The sequence below is a fragment of the Mustela nigripes genome, chromosome 1, assembly GCF_022355385.1.
Source record: "Mustela nigripes isolate SB6536 chromosome 1, MUSNIG.SB6536, whole genome shotgun sequence".
NCBI lineage: Eukaryota > Metazoa > Chordata > Mammalia > Carnivora > Mustelidae > Mustela > Mustela nigripes.
Genome location: NC_081557.1, coordinates 151,154,467 through 151,174,521, shown reverse-complemented (window position 1 = coordinate 151,174,521; position 20,055 = coordinate 151,154,467). Strand labels below are relative to the sequence as shown.

Here is a 20,055-nt window from a genome sequence, read left to right as displayed (position 1 = left end):
TATGAGGTCTTACATTCAGAACAAATATGGGAAAACTTCAGAAAAAGCTGCTAGCTCTGGAGATGTACACATTTTCATTTTTTGTGTGTGTGAAAAATTAAAGTACCTTATAAATAACTTCAAAAAAGTCACACAGTATTTGTGGGGAAAGTGACAACACTAAACAAGAATGGAAATCCATTGATAAGCTGCTGACATTGGGTGATGTGTAGATGGAGATTCGGTATGTGCATCTCTTTGCCTTTGTATATTTTTGAAATTTTCTTCATTGAAGAGTTAAAAACCAAATTCATTTCATTTCTGCCCAAAATATGGTGTTTGTGTACGGTAGCAGATTATCTGCTACTCTAAATTTGTAGTTGATAGACTTCACATTTTGTGAGGATTCTGTGATTTTTGAAGATTTGGAAGACTAAGTTTTTAGTTTTTAAACTCTCAAAATATACAAAATTATATTTGCTGTATAAAATAATACAAAATATTTATATTTGTTGTATAATAATTTGCTGTTTAGTATAATTTGTTGTATAAAATTTGCTGTGGCCATGACAGCCCTATGGTGAAAGTTTAATTATCTCCATCTTGCAGATGAAACACTGCAGCACTGAGGGAACTCCCTGACTGGAGGACTCTTAGCTAGGGGTAGGGGATTCTGAACTCAGGTGGAATTCTCAGGTCCACACATATTTTGTTGCTTGCCTTGAGGGCACCATGAATACTTATTCATCTTAAGTCTCAGCTGGGAATGATTTTTACCACAAATACGGGAAACCATACTATAGCGGAAGTGGCTTAATCAAAAAAGAGCATTAATATTCTCACGTAATAAGAGATTGGAATGAGGCATTTCAGGCGTGATGCCACCCCTCAGACATGCCTTGGTGGCTCTAGGTGCTTTCCGTGCTTATGCTCAGTCACCCCTGTTGATGCCTTCCTGTTGTTACACCTATCTTCTCATTGGCAGGAGACAGTGGCCTCACACAACTTTTCAACGCACTTGTGACACAGGAAGAAAGGTCGGGGAAGTGCTAGGGAATTCTTAAGGGTTTTTCTCTCCTTAGCAGGAAGCAGAATATTTCACAGAGACTCCCAGTAGACTTCCCCTTTGTCTCATTGGCCAGAGCTTTGTCCGTGGTCACTCCTAGTGAGAAGAAAAACTAGGAAATCGAGGATCTAGTAAAGAAGGACAAAATTACTAGGGTTGAATTTGATAAGTGGTTCGTGAGCCTGAGGATACATTAAATCACTGGGAAGTTGAATTATTGCTATTATTTAAAAATATATTGATCTTTACTTAGTTTTTTTAGAAACAGGGGAGAGGTTTATACCAAATACCACAGCAAAGTTTCTGAAATACACATTTTAACATTTCTCTATCCCCAAAGTCTCACTTCTTATATCAGTTACCCTAGCCTCATACTGTCTCTCCAAAAACATGAACACCTTTGGAATTCTTTTTTTTTTTTTTTTTTTTTTTAAGATTTTATTTATTTATTTGACAGAGAGAGATCACAAGTAGATGGAGAGGCAGGTAGAGAGAGAGAGAGGGAAGCAAGCTCCCTGCTGAGCAGAGAGCCCGATGCGGGACTCGATCCCAGGACCCTGAGATCATGACCTGAGCCGAAGGCAGCGGCTTAACCCACTGAGCCACCCAGGCGCCCCTGGAATTCTTATTACACCCTCTTTCTACGTTTTTCTCCTCTTAACTCTAAATCATTTCCAGATCTTTCCTTATACTTCTCTTTATCTCTTTCTCATGTAGGAGTCATCTAGCCTATTGTGTTAATTACCTATTGGTGTAACAAAGTAGTCCCAATTTAGTGTCTTAAAATACCCAGGTTATCTCACAGATTCTGTGGGCTGGGAATTTGAGGGCAGCTTAGTTGGATGTCTGTGGCTCAGTGTCTCTCATGAGGTTATAATTAAGATGTGTGCAAGGGCTATAGTCATCTAAAAGCTTGACTCAGGATGGAGGATCCCTTTCTAAGATGGCTCACTCATACAGCTGTTGACTTGAGGCCCGACTTACTCGTTCCATGGTCTGTTGGGGTCGATTCCACGTTAAAACATGTTAACCCCCTAGGGCCTGCCTGGGCCTACTTAGCCATAGTGACTCCATGTTGCCTAGGTAGACATTTTGTTGTCTAGAAAAGTTACTGCTCTCGGTTCCAGGTAACTGTTACTAAAACACAACACCTAAAACAAGGTAACTGTTACTAAAACACACACCTAAAACAAGGCCAATTCCAGGTAACTATTACTAAAACACATACCTAAAACAAGGCCATTGGTAACCGTTACTAAAACACACAGGTAGGAGACATCCAATCAGCCAAAGCCACATATGCAGATGTCTGCGATTGTGCCCTATAAAAACTAGCCTGTAAGACCAAGGGGCATCGTTCTCTTCAGAGGCGGCCCTGGCCGGTCAGTCTGACTTCTAATGCTTGGCATAGAATAAAGCTTTACATAACTTTCACTTTGTCTCAGCCTCATTTCCCTGGCCGGTCAGTCTAACTTCTAATGCTTGGCATAGAATAAGGCTTTGCGTAACTTTGTCTCAGTCTCGTTTCTTTGATAACGGACCCAACAGGTCTTTCTGTAGGTCTGCTCAACATGGTGGCTGGCTTCTCCCAAAGACAGTGATCTGAAGGTAGCCATAGTGCCTTTTCTGACAGAGTCTCTGAGGCCTACACTGTCACTTTTATTTTATTCTATTTGTTAGAAGAGGGTCGCACTCAAGGAGAGGAGACTTAAGCACTCTCACTACACACACACACACATACACCATGTTAACTATTAACTATGTGGGGTGGTGGATTATCTCAATCTTGGTAATCATTTTATTTTATTTGAGTTTTTAAAATTTTTTCAAATATTTTATTTATTTATTTGAGATAGAGAGTGGAGCGAGAGAGCAGGAGCAGGGGAGTAGAAGGAGGGGGAAAGCAGGCTCTCCACTGAGCAGGAAGCCAGATGTAGGGTCTGATCCCCAAACCCTGGGATCATGACCTGAGCTGAAGGCAGAAGGTTAACTGACTGAGCCACTCAGGTGTCCCCTGGTAATTATTATTATTATTATTTCCATTTTTTAAAAATAATTTTTTATTTTTTATAAACATATATTTTTATCCCCAGGGGTACAGGTCTGTGAATCACCAGGTTTACACACTTCACAGCACTCACCAAAGCACATACCCTCCCCAATGTCCATAATCCCACCCCCTTCTCCCAAACCCCCTCCCCCCAGCAACCCTCAGTTTGTTTTGTGAGATTAAGAGTCACTTTATTATTATTATTTTTTAAAGGTTTTATTTATTTATTTGACAGACACAGATCACAAGCAGGCAGAGAGGCAGGCAGAGAGAGAGGAGGAAGCAGGCTCCCCACTGAGCAGAGAGCCTGATATGGGGCTCGATCCCAGGACCCTGAGATCATGACCTGAGCCAAAGGCAGCGGCTCAACCCACTGAGCCACCCAGGTGCCCCTCCCCTGGTAATTATTTTAAACTATAAATGCATAGCAAATCATTACATTGTACACTTTAAATATATATAGTAATATTAGCCAATTTTCTCTCAATACAATAAAAAAAGAACTTATCTTGGAAAATCAAGCAGATGGAAAAAGGATTAAGAAGTAAAATTCACAGACAGTTTTATCATTAGGAAGTCAGTGTTTAGGCAAGTCCAAGAAGTTCTACACTTTGAAATAATTTCTCTTAAATCCTGAATTTACATAGATTGTGATTTAATGTCTAAGGGGGCTTACAGACATTCCAATTTTAGATTTTGGCTTAAAAAGGGCATCTTCTTTCACGATGACTTTAACAACTGACAGAAAGGGTAGTGATAATTTCTTTTTCCACATTTCTGTAAGCTGAGAATGTATACTTTTCATAATTGACATACATCTTCACGGGAAAAGAGAGCTTTACTTGTTTTTACTTTTTGTATTGAACAATAATTGACATACAATATTGTATTAGTTTCAGGTGTGCAACTTAGTGACTTGATATTTATATGCACTAAGAGGGGCGCCTGGGTGGCTCAGTGGGTTAAAGCCTCTGCCTTCGGCTCAGGTCATGATCCCAGGGTCCTGGGATCGAGCCCCACATCGGGCTCTCTGCTCAGCCGGGAGCCTGCTTCCTCCTCTCTCTTTGCCTGCCTCTCTGCCTACTTGTGATCTCTGTAAAAAAGAAAAAAAAAAAAAGAAATGGTCACCACGGTACATCTAGTTACTATCTGTCACCATATAGTTTTTACAATATTATCAACTATATTCCCATTGTTGTACTTCTCATCCCTGTGAATCATTTATTTTGTAACTAGAAGATCATTAACCTTCCTCTCTTTTTTTGTTCACACCCCCTGTTCTCTTCTTCTCTGGCAACGAACACTTCATTCTCTCTATCTGAGTCTGTTTCTGTTTTGTTTTGTTTCTTCATTTACTTTATATTTAGATTGCACATATAAGTGAAATCATATGGTATTTGTCTTTGTAAGAGTTATTTCACATAGTTATTTCACTCTTTAGGTCTATCCATGTGGTTGCGATTGACAAGATTTTATTCTTTTTTATGGCTGTTTTATATTCTATTCTATATATATACATATATAAATATGTATATGTATATACATACCACATTTTATTTATCCATTTATCTACTGATGGGACACTTAGGTTGTTTCCCTATCTTGAATATTGTCAATAGTGCTGCAATAAACATAGGGGGTGCATATGTCTTTTTTAGTGTTTTCATTTTCTTAGGCTAAATATCCAGAAGTGGAATTGCTGGATCATATGGTATTTCTACTTTTAACTTTTTGAGGAACCTCCATATTGTTTTCCACAGTGGGTGCACCAATGTACATTCCCACAAAAGTTTCCTTTTCTCCTCTTCCTTGTCAACACTTGTAATTTCTTATCTTTTTTTTCCCTTGTCTTTTTGACACTAGCCATTCTGACCCTTGTTGGGTGATACCTCATTGAGGTTTTGATTTGCACTTCCCTGATGGTTAGTGATATTTAGTATCTTTGTGTCTGTTGGCTATCTGGATGTCTTCTATGAAAAAATGTGTATTCAGAGCCCCTGTCCGTTTTTTGGAAAAAGATTTATTTATTTCTTTATTTTAGAAAAGTTGGGGGGAGAGGGGGAGGGAGCAAGAGTCCCAAGCAGACTCCACCTTGAATGCAGAGCCCGACACAGGGCTTGATCTCACAACCTGAGCCGAAACCAAGAGTTAGATTCTTAACCAACTGTACCACCTAGGTGACCTCTTTGTCCATTTTTTAATTGGACTGTTTGTATTTCTGATATTGAGTTCTATGAGCTCTTTATATATTTTGGATGTTAACCATGTATGGGATATATATAATTTACAAACATCTTTTACCATTTGGTAGACTCTCTTTTTGTTTTGTTGATGGTTTCCTTTGCTTTGCAAAAGCTTTTTAGTTTGATGTAGTCACAATAGTTTATTTTTGCTTTTGCTGTTTTTGCCTCCGGAGATAGATCCAAAAAAATATTGCTAAAAGTGATGTCACAGAGTTTACCTCCTATGTTTTCTTCTAGGAATTTTATGGTTTCAGGTCTTACATTTAAGTCTTTAATCCATTTTGAATTTATTTTTGTATATGGTGTAAAAAAGTGGTTCAGTTTCATTCTTTTTTTTTTTTTTAAATTTCTAATTTTTTATTTCTGATAAAATATTTATCAATGTATTTTTATCCCCACGGGTACAGGTCTGTGAATCGCCAGGTTTACACACTTCACAGCACTCACCAAAGCACATACCTTCCCTGATGTCCATAACCCCACCCCCCTTCTCCCAACTCCCCTCCCCCCAGCAACCCTCAGTTTGTTTTGTGAAATTAAGAGTCACTTACGGTTTGTCTCCCTCCCAATCCCATCTTGTTTCATTTATTCTTCTACTACCCACTTAAGCCCCCATGTTGCATCACCACTTCCTCATATCAGGGAGATCAGATGATAGTTGTCTTTCTCTGCTTGACATATTTCGCTAAGCATAATACGCTCTAGTTTCATCCACGTTGTCGCAAATGCCAAGATTTCATTTCTTTGGATGGCTGCATAGTATTCCATTGTGTATATATACCACATCTTCTTTATCCATTCATCTGTTGATGGACATTTAGGTTCTTTCCATAGTTTGGCTATTGTGGACATTGCTGCTATAAACATTCGGGTGCACGTGCCCCTTTGCATCACTACGTTTGTATCTTTAGGGTAAATACCCAGTAGTGCAATTCCTGGGTCATAGGGTAGCTCTATTTTCAACATTTTGAAATGTTTTCCAGAGTGGTTGCACAGCTTGCATTCCCACCAACAGTGTAGGAGGGTTCCCCTTTCTCCGCATCCTCACCAGCATCTGTCATTTCCTGACTTGTTGATTTTAGCCATTCTGACTGGTGTGAGGTGATATCTCATTGTGGTTTTGATTTGTATTTCCCTGATGCCGAGTGATATGGAGCACTTTTTCATGTGTCTGTTGGCCATCTGGATGTCTTCTTTGCAGAAATGTCTGTTCATGTCCTCTGCCCATTTTTTGATTGGATTATTTGTTCTTTGGGTGTTGAGTTTGTTAAGTTCTTTATAGATTTTGGACACTAGGCCTTTATCTGATATATCGTTTGCAAATATCTTCTCCCATTCTGTCAGTTGTCTTTTGGTTTTGTTAACTGTTTCCTTTGCTGTGCAAAAGCTTTTGATCTTGATAAAATCCCAATAGTTCATTTTTGCCCTTGCTTCCCTTGCCTTTGGCGATGTTCCTAGGAAGATGTTGCTGCGGCTGAGGTCGAAGAGGTTGCTGCCTATGTTCTCAAGGATTTTGATGGATTCCTTTCTCACATTGAGGTCCTTCATCCATTTGAGTCTATTTTCGTGTGTGGTGTAAGGAAATGGTCCAATTTCATTTTTCTGCATGTGGCTGTCCCAGTTTCATTCTTTTTGCATGTTGCTGTGAAAAACTCTAAAAGAGCTTTTCTTACATATGGGGGGAGGGGGAAAAGAGGGACAAATTTTAAACTATGGGGCCAATCACAAAGATTTGCATACAGAAAGTGCTCAACAGATGTGTGTTAAATTGGCTTGAATCTAATTGAATGAAAGCTTATGATGAACTATGAACCACTGAGATGAGTAAAATTAAAAGGACTATATGGATATCATAAGCCAGGGACATAAATCTTCAAAAAAAGGAGGATAGGCCAAATAAACTTGATAGCCGATATGAATTTTAATGAATTCTTTTCTATTTACTTATTTTTAAGTAATGTCTATGCCCAACATGGGGTTTGAACTTATGATCCCAAGATCAAGAGTCACATGTTCTACCTACTGAACCAGCCAGGTACCCTGAACTTTAATGAATTCTTTACATAAATATGTCAAAATATAAAATAGGTAAATTTATTAAAAGTCACTTGCTAACTTATTAACAACTTAGCACTGTAATTACATGGAAGATTTAGATTCATGGAATCAATCATAAAAATATTTTGGGATATTACTGGTTTGGTTTCATAAATGAAACAAAGGCTTAGATACTTTTCATATTTATAAAGGGTCTCTAGCATAGGTTTTCTTTATTCCTAGTTAGACCCCTTCTATCAGAGCATACTACCTCTTCATCTGCTATGTATCTCCTTAGGAAAAAGCTCAATAGAATCAATTTATTATTTCTTGAAAAGTCAATAAAATGTGATTAATTTTAACAAATATTTAATGAATACTAGAGATCGCATCTTAATTTTCTAATTGTTCCTACTTCCCTAGTTACTATAAATTAGCATGAAATTGAAATGCCACCTGGACTAAAATAGATAAGTCCTTTGTTTAAATTAGTACTTTGTAAGGTGACATTGTAACACTCCAAAGCCCTCATATATTATGATGTGTAGAGAAATACCTTTCTTCCTGTTCTTACAACTTATGCCTTATGCCTCTACAGTGGAGCGATTCCAGTGTAGCTGCCGGGGGCTAGCTATCCTGATGTGACCTGCTCCATGGCAGATGCAGGTTCATGTGCCTGCCAGGGAGTCAGCCAGGGGATCCTTACTGCTCTGGATTTTGTCCTGGGGAAAATCCTAGGCTGTAAATTGCATGCCATAGTCTTGGATTAGGTAATAGATTCTGACCTGCTTTGCCTCCCAAAGAACAGGAGTTTATCAACTGGGCACCTGGGAAATTGTAATTTATACCTCTAAGGAGAACAGAGGAGTCTGGACAACTAGCTGTGGCTATTATTTTCTGTATGTACAGAAACCTACTCTGTTGGGGGCCAGGGTGGCTTACTCGGTTAAGCGTCTGTCTTCGGCTCGGGTCATGGTCCCAGGAGCCTGGGATGGAGCCCCAAGTTGAGTTCCCTGCTCAGCAGGGAGTCTGCTTCTTCCTTCCCCTCTGCTGCTTCCCCTGCTTATGCTCTCTTTCTCAAATAAATAAATAAAATCTTAAAAAAAAAACAACAACCCTATTTTGTCAATTTCAAATAAAATGGGCAGGTTGTCAATGTTATTGTAAAGATGCAATGGACATTTCAGAGACAGAGGGATATATAGTTCAGTCAGGGGATCCAGAGAACTCAAAGGAGGTATAGGTCAGGAGTGAAATTGACCTGGGCTAAATTAGGTTCTGCAGTTTACTAGTTATGTAATTGTAAGCAAGTCATTTAGTAGCACTATAAACCCTTTTCTTCCTTAACTGTCCTAGGGAAACTATTATCTTCTTCTCCACTAAACTGTGAAGTTCAGATTGCAGGAAGAAGAATGATTGCTGGTATGCAGTAGGTGCCCGAAATATTTTGTTCATCTATGTATGATGAGAAATTAAAAGAATATTTGAAAAGGGCAGTTGCAAAAAAATTTACAAGTTTATATCTTAAAACCTTTCTTTAATTACAATTCTGGGAAAATGTACAGTATGGTACAGAGAAAAATATCAGAATTGCATACATAGTCTTGGGTCAAATTCTGTGACTTTGGAAAATTTTTCCTGCTTGAGGTGCCTCAGTTTTTACTTCTCTAATATCCCTAAAAATCACACCACTAAACTTATAATAGCATCCATGGTTGTGATAATTAAGTGAGGCAATGTGTAGGAAGTTCCTTGAACAGTGCCCCAAATGCAGTAAACACACTACTATTGCTTTTTTGTTGTGTTAGAAGATTGTTAACCTCATCTCTTTGCATACCCGTTTGCACCTCAGTTCTAACAGTAGGTGGCAGCAATGCTCTCTTAACCACTTTGAATGAGCCCTGCCCATTTTTTGGAATAATTAGTGAAGGCTTACTGCGTGCAGGGCACCAGAAAAGCAGGGGGATAGGGATCATAAAGAAAAGAATGGAAGGGAGGAGGAGGAAAGAAGAAACAGGGGGTGGGTGGGAGACAAAGAAATGTTTAGAAATGATATGATAATTCAAAAGAAAATACTAAAATAGTCTTTATGAGGGTGGAGCAAGAACCAGATCTCTATTGGACAGCCTTCTACCTTATAGGATTTAATGTTATTTAAAAAAAAAAAATTATTTATTTGACACAGAGAGATCACAAATAGGCAGAGAGGCAGGCAGAGAGAGAGAGAGAGAGAGAGAGAGAGAGAAGGAAGCAGGTTCCCTGCCCAACAGAGAGCCCAATGTGGGACTTGATCCCAGGACCCTGGGATCATGACCCGAGCCGTAGGCAGAGGCTCAACTCACTGAGCCACCCAGGCACCCCTGTTATTTTTTTTTTTAAAGACATGTAGGAGAGTGGTACTTACCATATATTTTCTGTGTTGACAATTTTTAAGTCTCTCTTAACTGGTCCTAGATGAGATTTTAGCTGCCCAGAAGGAATCTGTAAAGCCTAAGGTGTTTAACCCTTCATTTTTTATCAAATTATTAATCTCAATTATAAAAATATGGCTATTTTCCTCTGTGTAAAATACTCCTTCTACAATAAGACACTTAGTGTATATTAGTTATCTGCTGCTCTGTAACAAATAGTTTAAAGGTGGGTGGCTTAAAATGGTAAGCATTCATTTTCGTATTTTCTGAGGGCCAGGAATCCGGGAGCGGCTTAGTTAGGTGGTTCTCACTCAGGGTCTCCCATGAAGTTTCAGTGATGACATCAGCTGGGGCTGCAGTCATCGGAAAGCTTGATGGAGGCTTGGAGGATCTGCTTCCAAGCTGGCTCACTCACATGGGTGGTGGCAAGAGGCCTCAGCACCTCACCAGTTGTTGGCTAGAGGCCTTATCCTTTTGCCTGTGAGTTTCTCCATAAGGTGGCTTGAGAGTGCCCTAACATGGCATCTGATCTCTTCTAGGGTAAGTGATCCAAGAGAGACCACAAGAAGGAAGCCACAATACCGTTTATGACTTGGTTTCAGAAGTCATACTCTGAAACTTCTACTGTATTTGTTCAAAATGAGTCACCTAGGAAGTAACTAAACACCATTCTCAGGAATCATATACATATACAGGAAGTGAGGTTCAAAAATGGAGAAATCACAGGCTGTCTAATCTCTCTCAGTGGGGCCCTGGACATATATATCATCCTCTCCCTGGAGCTTAATTTCTTCCTCCATAAAAAGAGAACAGCCAGAGCATCTTGAGCCACAACTCTAAAGTGGCCTATCTCTGCTCCATCTAGTTGTGATTTCAGTTAACAACTTGGTCTCTAATTTTTCATCTCTAAAATGAAATGATCCTAGACAGTGGCTTTCACACTTTTTAGACCCATTGTGAGAACTATATTTTATATTGAAACCGCATACATACAGGCATGAAAAAGAGTCCATATGGATAACAAAAAAGTAAGTTCCACAAAACAATACTTATTCTCATGATGTACTCACATTCACTAGCCTCTGCCCCATTCTATGTTAATTTGTTTGAAAAAAATTGAGTTCAAGATCTACCACATTGATGTTACAGCCCATCGATGGGGTTCAACATTTCTTGTGTTAAAAGCTAACATCCACTCTCACTCCTTGAGGCTCCTTTTTCAATGGTATTAGAACAGAAATGTTAAAGAGTGAAGGAGTCCTCACCTTCTAGTTTTGGGGAAGCAAAAAGCACCTTCAAAGGGGGTTCAAGCCCGGGCGCCTGGGTGGCTCAGTGGGTTAAAGCCTCTGCCTTCGGCTTGGGTCATGATCCCAGGGTCCTGGGATGAAGCCCCACATCGGACTCTCTGCTCGGGGGCAAGCCTGCTTCCCCCTCTCACATTGCTTGCCTCTCTGCCTACTTGTGATCTCTCTCTGTCAAATAAATTAAGAAAAAAAATTTTAAAAAAAGGGGGTTCAAACCTACCAGCCTATCCTAATTGGACAGGAGCTAGTATCAGAGGCATCTTGTCAGGGTGGAAATGGTACCGTGTTTAGCTTCAAAAGCTGGCCCTGCGACTCATGAGCTCTGCCACCTCAGGCAGTCCCTTAACTCGAGTTCATTCCTCCCTTCCATAATTGGAATAGTAAGTATCCTTGCCTATCTCATAAAGTTGTTAGCAGGCACACAATGAGACAATTAGTCACTTACCATGTTGGCAGAGAAATGACAGACATGATCTTTATTCCTCACAAGGACCCTGCAAGATACAGAGTATGACACTTGTTTTACGGATGGAGAAATTGAGGATTAGAGAATTTACACGGGCGAGACCTTAAAGTTAGCGAGTGGCAGAACTAGAGTGCCAATTCCGTTCCAACTCCCAAGCCCTAAAGGAGGAAGGAGGCAGGCTATCTGCATTGGAGGTTTAAGTGGTGACCATCGGACGTATTAAAATACAGATTCATCCTGAATCACCTCGGTGTAATGACTTCAGAAACTGGTCCATGAGTCGACCTTTTCTAATCTGTCCTGTCCTGACCGCGACAACACGTAATTTATCGCAGGTAGCCTTGGGGCTTTCTCGCGTTTCTAGCCGCCTTGACGCACCAGGGACAGCGAACATTGACCATACCGGCTCGCTCACGCGGAACACGTCAGCCCTGAGCACACTTCTGTAAGCGGGACCCCCAAATGGTCCCCACAACTAATTCCCCGGGTCGCTTCAATACAACTCCGTGACATTTAAAAGTGTCATTTTCCGAGAAAGGCCTAGCTTACATCTCTTTCGCTCCCAAGTTTTGTTCCGTCAAGGGTGTGCGAGCCTTGGCCACTTAACCCGAGGGCCCCCGCGGGACTCCGTCCCGGGCTTGGCTCCCCAGCCCCCGGCGGGCGGGACTGGCACCACAAAGCCCTTTATTGAGGCCTCCGCGTGACGCGAGCCACCCGGCTCCTGGGCGCGGCCCGCAACTCGGGAGCGAGCGGGACGGAGGCGTGTGCCCGCGGCGCGGGCCCGCAGCTGTGCGCGGCCATGGGCGCCTAATCGGGCGCGCGCTCCGAGACCAGCGAGAGCGGATAATCAGGCGCGGGCGCCCGCTCCCCCTCCCGGGATCCCAGAGACCCGCCCTCGAGGCCCCGGCTGACTGGGCGTGCCGGCCGCGCGCCGGGTGGGGTTGGGAGGAGGGGCGGGGCGCCGGCGTGGGACGGGGCGCTGGGAGGGCCTGCCCCTCCGCCCTCCGCCCTGCGCCTCGGGCCCTGCAGGCGGCCGAGGCTCCACCCGCTTCCTGGAGCCCGGTCTCACTCCGAACTGCGCCCCGGGGCGGCGGGAAGGCTCGTCGCTCCAAAGGGTGCGTGCGAGGAGGGTGGAAGGGGTTCGTACAGTGGGCCGCTTCCGCGTGAGCTGAGATTTCGGAAGAAGGGAAAACCCGGGAAGGTCGGCATTGCTTTAAAGGGCTCGGGCGGGGAACGGGAAGTTCCCGTGTCCGCAGAGCCTTTCGTCGCTTAGCGTTGCCCCAGTCAGACACGTTTGGGTGCGGTGTTGGAGCCAGTTTGGCAGGTGGGGCAGTGACGGAATGCCGATGCTGTTAACTTGGCTTTTCCTCCGTCCTGGGTAAGAAAGGATCAAATGAGTTCATGGAAAATGGAAGAGAACACGGTGGTATCTTAGGGGTTCAGCTTCAAGGAATATTTGTTAGGGATGTTCTGACATCCAGAAATGCTCTTTCTAAATCTTTTTATTGTGTGGGTATTAAAGTGAAAGCCATTAATTCTGTGAGTTGCAAACATTACAGGTAAAGCGAACAGAGTATGCCAGTCATTCCATCAGGCACCTATGTTGGGAAGTTGGACCGTGGTGATTCACCATGGCTTACGGCTTGCCAAGAAAGAACACAGTGAAAACCATATTGCGGGGCAGTTGTTATAACGTGTAAGTATTTTCCTCACTGTGAGCATTGACTGGGAGTGGGGAGTGTCCCCGGTAAAATAAAAGTACCGGAAGCCTTATGTTCCCCATGAGATACTGGGCTGGGCGTTTTCAGTTATCGAAATAGTGATTTTTTTTTTTTAAAGGGAGATGCCTTTTTTTTTTTTTTAAGATTTTTACTTATTTGACAGAGATCACAAGTAGGCACAGAGGCAGGCGGGGTGTGTGTGTGTGTGGGGGGGGGAGCAGGCCCCCTGCTGAGCAGAGAGCCGGATGTGGGGCTCCATCCCAGGACCCTGGGATCATGACCTGAGCCAAGGCAGAGGCTTAACCCACTGAGCCACCCAGGTGTTCCTAATGGGAAATGCTTTTTTTATTTTTTGGAAATGCTTTTAATAAGAATGTATAAATCATCTTACTTGGTCTTTACAACAAAGCAATACAAACTGAGGTTCGGAGAAGTGGGTTGATCAAAATCACACAGTCATGAAGTAAACAAGTGACAGGGATGGAAGTCTGTGTTCTTACTCCGAAGCAATATCTACTACTGTCAGCTACGTTAAAATTCCTCTATAGAGAGTGTAAATCTACCTAAAAATGTCTTCGAGTCAGGTATACCCCCCCACACCTTAGGATTTTTTTTTTTTTTTTTCAAATTATTTACTTGAGAGAGAGTGACCGGGAGAACGATCGAGTACAAGCAGGGGGGAGCTATGAACTTTGCTTCTTCTCCCACCATATCTTGCGTAGCCTAATGGGTAAGACCTCAGATTCTAGAGTCTGACTTTCTGGGTTCAAATCATAAACCCATGAGCACAACAGCCTTGTGATCTTGAGCAAGTTGTTCTACTCCTGTTTCCTAATCCTTCAAATGAGCATAATAATAGCACCTGCCTACCTCACAGGGTTGCTGTGGCAATTAAAAGTGTCCATATATGCAAACTGATTAAAATAATGCCCAGCATACAGTAAATGCTAGATAAAAATTAGGTGTTTTTTTCCTCATCTTTCAAAATCAACATATAAGGATATACCTCATTCTTTCATTCTGTGTATGTAACACAGTGTGTTTAACTAGGCTCTTCCTGATAGACATTAAGGCTATTTTGTGAGATTTTTTTGGACAAAGAATGCTTCAGTGAACATTCTTATAAATACATCTTTGTGTCCTTGTGACACAAAGCATTTATAAGAATTGTAGACTTCAAGTCCCTCCTTAAAGTTAGATGATGAAGTGGCAAGGAAGTTGGAGGAGGAAAACAAGTAGACCCATGTACAGAACACTCTCATCTCCCTGATTTGTACCAAAGCAGGTCTTCTACCTTTCCTAGTGCATATGAACTCATATAGACTCTATGAGATGAGAAACATGTAGTTGATATTTTAAATTTCCAAACTAGAACATATAAAACAATTCATTTGAAGTTCATGGTGATTATTTTTAGTATTATAGTTTGGGATTTCCTCCCCTTCTCCAATTTTCTGAGGATTCTCTTGGTACTAGTGCTTCTAAATAACTACTCCTAGGCTAAGTACCAGCTCTGGTTCTTAACTGACTTCTGAGTCTCTGTTTCTTTGTCTACCTGCATGGTGGTTATAAAGATTGAAATAAGATCACACACTCAAAGCCTTTGTGTATGTCAAGCATCCTGCTCAATGCTTGATCATTCCCCCTTTCCCTTCCCTAATATGACCCTAATTGTGATCAGCCATAAAAGACGTGGAGCATACAGTTCTTTTTTTTTTTTTTAACTTAAGATTTTATTTATTCATCTGTCAGAGAGAGAGAAAGAGCACAAGCAAGGGGAGAGGCAGGCAGAAGGAATAGCAGGCTCTCCACTGAGCAAGGAGCCTGATATGGGACTCAATTCCAAGACGCTGAAATCATGACCGGATCCCAAGGCAGATGATTAACCGACTAAGCCACACAGGCATCCCAGAGCATACAGTTCTTAATCACATCCTCTTAAAAAAGATGGAAAGGTTGGATTGACTGTAGGGAGGCTATTTTTTTTTTTTTTTTTTTTTTTTAAAGATTTTATTTATTTATTTGTCAGAGAGAGAGAGAGCAAGAGCGAGCACAGGCAGAGAGGCAGGCAGAGTCAGAGGGAGAAGCAGGCTCCCTGCGGAGCAAGGAGCCTGATGTGGGACTCGATCCCAGGACGCTGGGATCATGACCTGAGCCGAAGGCAGCCGCTCAACCAACTGAGCCACCCAGGCGTCCCAGGGAGGCTATTTTTGAACAAAACTTCCTGCCATTAAAATTCGTAATTTTTCATTATATCTCTACGTTAGAATATATGTATGTATGTGTGTGTGTGTGTGTATAACATTGTACATTTATTTTTTAAAAGATTTTATTTATTTGACAGAGATAGAGATCACAAGTAGGCAGAGAGGCAGGCAGAGAGAGAGCGGGAAGCAGGCTCCCCGCCATGCAGAGAGCATGATGCAGGGCTCCATTCCAGGACCCTGGTATCATGACCTCAGCTGAAATCCACTGAGCCATCCAGGTGCCCCTACATTATACATTTAACATAAGGCCGTTTATCCTGGCTAAATTTGCAACTCTGGAAAATCCTGAAATCTCCCCTTAAGCGAAACTGTCTAGTGGAAAATAGAACTGAGAATTAAGATGTCTTCTGTATATCCCACAATAGATGCTCAGTAAATACTTTTGAATGAATTAATGAATTTTTGCTCCAGACAGGAACCTTGGGAACTTGCACGGCTTACAGAGACCTGGTACACGAACCTAGCCAACATCAAGTTGCCATTCTTGGGAGAAATTTCATTTGGTAGTCCTTTACACCTCAAAAAAACTAAAACCATTAAGAATACTCTACTCCCTTCTGCAGAATGTAAGTTCTGTAAAAGCTACTTTAGCAAATAGCAAATTTTATCTGTGTTATTTTGCTTATTATCAGAGAAATGTTTAAATATACTCATTCACACCATACCCCTCATCTATGTAGCCCTTCTTGTTTAGCATCAAAGAATGTGAATTTTGACATGTGATTCAATGTTCATTTTTAACAATATTATGTCTGGTGAAAAAGGTCCATTGGATTGCTCCATATATTTTATTTTCCAGCTATGAAACTTGAAAGGGAGTATGAAATGAAGCGCTTGAATCGCCTGAAATGTCAGGAGGATGTAGCTGAGGAAATTCAGCTTTCCCTAAGGGAAACGCAAATTGGTTTGAGAAGACCTCTTCCACCTAAGTGATATCATCTCATAATTGAACCTGTACTCAGTGCTTTCCACATCCAAAGGCAATGAAGGTCTCCAGCTTTTTGCTGTGTGAAGTTGGGTGCAGACCTACAAGTGTCCACTGGTGGACGAGCCAGCTCCTGGGGTTTGGTGGACAGCTCTGATGGATCTTCTGTGTTCCTGCCACTTACTTCTTCCTTTGTACCACACGTGACAACACTGTAAGTAGATGAAAAAGTAGCTGGAATTAAGTCGTTTATGGGATTAGTCATTGTGATTTTTGTAAAATTGCACCAAGGGAGGAGGAAATTCCTTGTCAGAGATATTATTTTGAATTTGCATCTTTGAGACACCAAAAGGAGAGAGAAAAATTCTGTTTTTTTTTTTTTTAAAGATTTTATTTTTCAGTAATCTTCATATCCAACATGGGGCTTGAACTCACAACCATGAGATCAAGAGTCATAGGTTCCAATGACAGAGCCAGCCAGGCATCCAGAGAAAAATTCTTCTATGGTAGACTAAAAAATTTTATTTGGTTAAGAAAATTTTAGGTTTCATTTCAGTAACTCTTTAGTTTCCAATGTTCAGTTACACATCAATTACTATTCTTATGCCATACTTTATTTTTATCCATCTATCTATCTATCTAGGCTCCATGCCCAGTATGGAGCCCAGTGTGCAGCTTGAACTCACAACTCTGAGATCAAGACCTGAGCTAAATCAAGAGTTGGAGACTCATCTGACCGAGTCACTCAGGGACCCCTCTCATGTGGTACTTTTAAAGTGGCAAGTAGAACTTACTTTCTGCTTGTGTTTTCCCCCAACATCGTCCTTTTGCTTTTGGTTAATTTTGTGTTGTCTCTCTGGGATGTCCTTGGAGCATGTGAAACACACACAAATATATGCAGATGACATGAAAATGCAAAGACCTAATTTTAAGAAAATGGTTATTTAGAGAGATGTTAGAGAATTATTCTCCCTGAATTGTATGTGTTTCCTCAACACTGTTTTTCTGTTAATTTTTATTTCTGTCTTTCACATGAAGAGCTCTCCCAGTAATCCAGGTGTGACCATGTGTAACTTAAGGAAAAGAGGTGGCTTGGCTAATATAGGCCTGACTCAGGGGTCATGGAAGAAGTAGAAACCACAAGATGGTGCCATTGATTGGATGTGGTTGCATGAGGGGATGTGGGTGAATGAAGGAGAGGAATTTAGGGCGAATTCCAGACTATGGGTTCAAGAAGGGAAGAATTGTCTTGGAAGTGTAAGAGCTATGTTAATTTTAGGTAAGTTGGTATTGGAAGTTCTTGGTAGACATGAGTGGTGGGTTTTACAGAGAGGAGTGGGTAAGGGGAAGAAAGGTGAAACCATGGGTATCTTTGGGCTCATCAGGAGGAGTGCGAAGAATAAACAAGGAGTGGTAGTGAACATTCTGAAACTTTGGTTGGCATGTAGAAGACACATACCTGTAAGGGAAAATAGCTTAGATACTGAAACCCTCGGTGAATTGCATGCTGTATTTTATTTTTAATGAAAAATATTATAGTATAGACATTTAACAATAAATAGCTGAAATTTTTGGAAAGAATCTTCATTTTTTTCAGTTGATAAAAATTGTCATCAATGAAAACATGGGGTCAGAAGAGGGGGAGAGAGAAGGGAAAGGAGAAAAGAAAAAACCCATATAATAAAATCTTAGATGTAGAAACTCTTTCAGTTGCTCTATTTATATCCTGTAGTCCTCACAATGACCCTGCAAGAAAGAAAGGACAATTACAAAGCAGAGCAGAGTTCTAACATCAGAGGGGGAAAGTTTGTGGACGGGGCTGGGCCAGGGTCTTGATGGGGCGGAACTTTCACCAATGGCTGACAGGGCAGCAAGCATAAAGGGGAAAAAAAGAACTCTCCCTTTGTTCACTTCCTTTAAGTACTATATTTATATCCAGTGTAGAACAGATTTAGAGCTTTAGGTGTAGGGCATGGACCACCCAGGACTGAATACTGGTCCCACCACTTAATAGCTGTGTCATCTCAGATAAATTATTGGGCTCTTGCTTTCCCTTGGTTTCTTCAGCCTCTTTTTATTGTGGTCTTAAGAATGGTTATTGTCTTTTCATTTTAGTAAACGGTGCAGTTTCTATTCTATTATGTAGACCAAAAACCTAGTGTCCCTTCCTCTTTCCTCCCAGTTCAATCCATCTGCAACTCTTGTTGGGTCTGTCTTCAGAAAATTTCCCACATGTATCCATTCTTTCTCCGCCTCTGTCACACTTATCCAGCCCTCCACCATCTCTTGTTTGGAACACAGAAAAAGGCCCATAACTGATTTTCTTGCATTCGTCTTTGGCTTTCTTTTGTCTTCCCTTAGCAGCCATAGTGATTTTTTAAGGGCACTCGTGCAGAGGCCCCTGGCTGACCCTGTCGGAAGAACATGGACTCTTGATCTCAGGATCATGACTTTTGAGCCCCACCATGGATGCAGAGATTACTTAAAAAACAAACAAAACTTCAAAAAGTAGCATTCATATCTTTGCCAAAAAGATCACCTCTCTCCCCCGAGTAATACCCTTTCCTGTGGCCTACAAGGCCCTAAGTTTGTTATTTGATACTTGTTTTCCTTTTGGACCTGTTCCCACTCATCTCTCAGTCCTACTGGGTGCAAAACATTAACGTAATCCTGCATCTGACATATCAGACTTGTTTCTGCCTTGGAACATTTGTACTTGCTGTTTAGTTTCCCCAAGGTTGTCTTCCCTCAGACTGTCACAGAGATGTTTCCTAACTATTTAGGGCCCATTCAAAGGACATCTCTGGAAGGAGGCTTACTATGACCACCCCCCACAACCCCCCAACCCTGATAAATTGGACTTTCCTTTTACTCAGTCACTTTCTGTGATAGCACGCTTTTTTAATTCCTTTACAGCAATTATCTGCAGTTATTTATTTGCTTACTTGTTTGTTATTTCTCCATGGTGTTTCTGTTGTCTACAATAGTATATACCCACAGTAGCCATTCTATTGATATTTCTTTAATGAATGAGCATATTACCTTAAAAATTGTTGAAAAGGTGTCACTTTTGTATATGTGCTGCCGAAGTGAGCATGAAAAGGTGTCACTTTTGGAGAGAGTGATCAGATGATTCGACTTCTGCTGTTTCCTCCCTATATATCCTTTTTTTTTTTTTTTTTTTTTTTTTTTTAAAGTAGTCTCTAGGAGCACCTGGGTGGCTCAGGCAAGTTAAACATCTACCTTGGGCTCAGTTCATGATCCCAGGGTCTTGGGATCGAGCCCTATTTAGGGCTCCCTGCTCAGCGGGAGACTACTTCTCCCTCTCCCCCTGCTCCTCTCCTCTGCTCGTGTTGTCTCTTTCTCTCTCTCAAATTAAAAAAAAAAAAAGGTAATCTCTACACCCAATGTGGGGTTTGAGCTCACAACCCAGAGATCAAGAGTCGCATGCTCTGCTGAATGAGCCAGCCAGGAGCCCCTTCCTATATATGCTTTGACACACATTTTTTTATTGGGTATGATTGGATATACCATAAACTGTACATATTTGAATTACAAGGTAATGAGTTTTGACACCTGTGGGATC

At 41.4% G+C, this 20,055-nt stretch overlaps 1 protein-coding gene and 1 long non-coding RNA gene across 3 annotated transcripts; one reads left to right on the top strand and one right to left on the bottom strand.

Annotated features, from left to right (window-relative positions):
* Positions 1 to 4,647: 4,647 nt before the first annotated feature.
* Positions 4,648 to 12,192, bottom strand: LOC132001152 (uncharacterized). The gene is made up of 3 exons (XR_009399541.1): positions 12,106 to 12,192; positions 11,536 to 11,584; positions 4,648 to 7,006 (listed from the first exon to the last, which is right to left on the bottom strand). It is a non-coding gene; the product is annotated as an uncharacterized LOC132001152 (long non-coding RNA).
* Positions 12,193 to 12,584: 392 nt separating this feature from the next.
* C1H4orf36 (chromosome 1 C4orf36 homolog) lies at positions 12,585 to 16,477 on the top strand. 2 transcript variants are annotated; one of them, XM_059375438.1, is made up of 4 exons: positions 12,585 to 12,671; positions 13,116 to 13,252; positions 15,956 to 16,110; positions 16,344 to 16,477. In XM_059375438.1, exons 2-4 carry the CDS (start codon positions 13,188 to 13,190, stop codon positions 16,475 to 16,477), a joined length of 354 nt encoding a protein of 117 aa, XP_059231421.1. In that variant the 5' UTR covers positions 12,585 to 12,671; positions 13,116 to 13,187. The 2 variants fall into 2 exon arrangements, with proteins under 2 accessions (XP_059231421.1, XP_059231428.1); XM_059375445.1 differs by lacking the exon at positions 12,585 to 12,671 and adding an exon at positions 12,681 to 12,934.
* Positions 16,478 to 20,055: the final 3,578 nt, after the last annotated feature.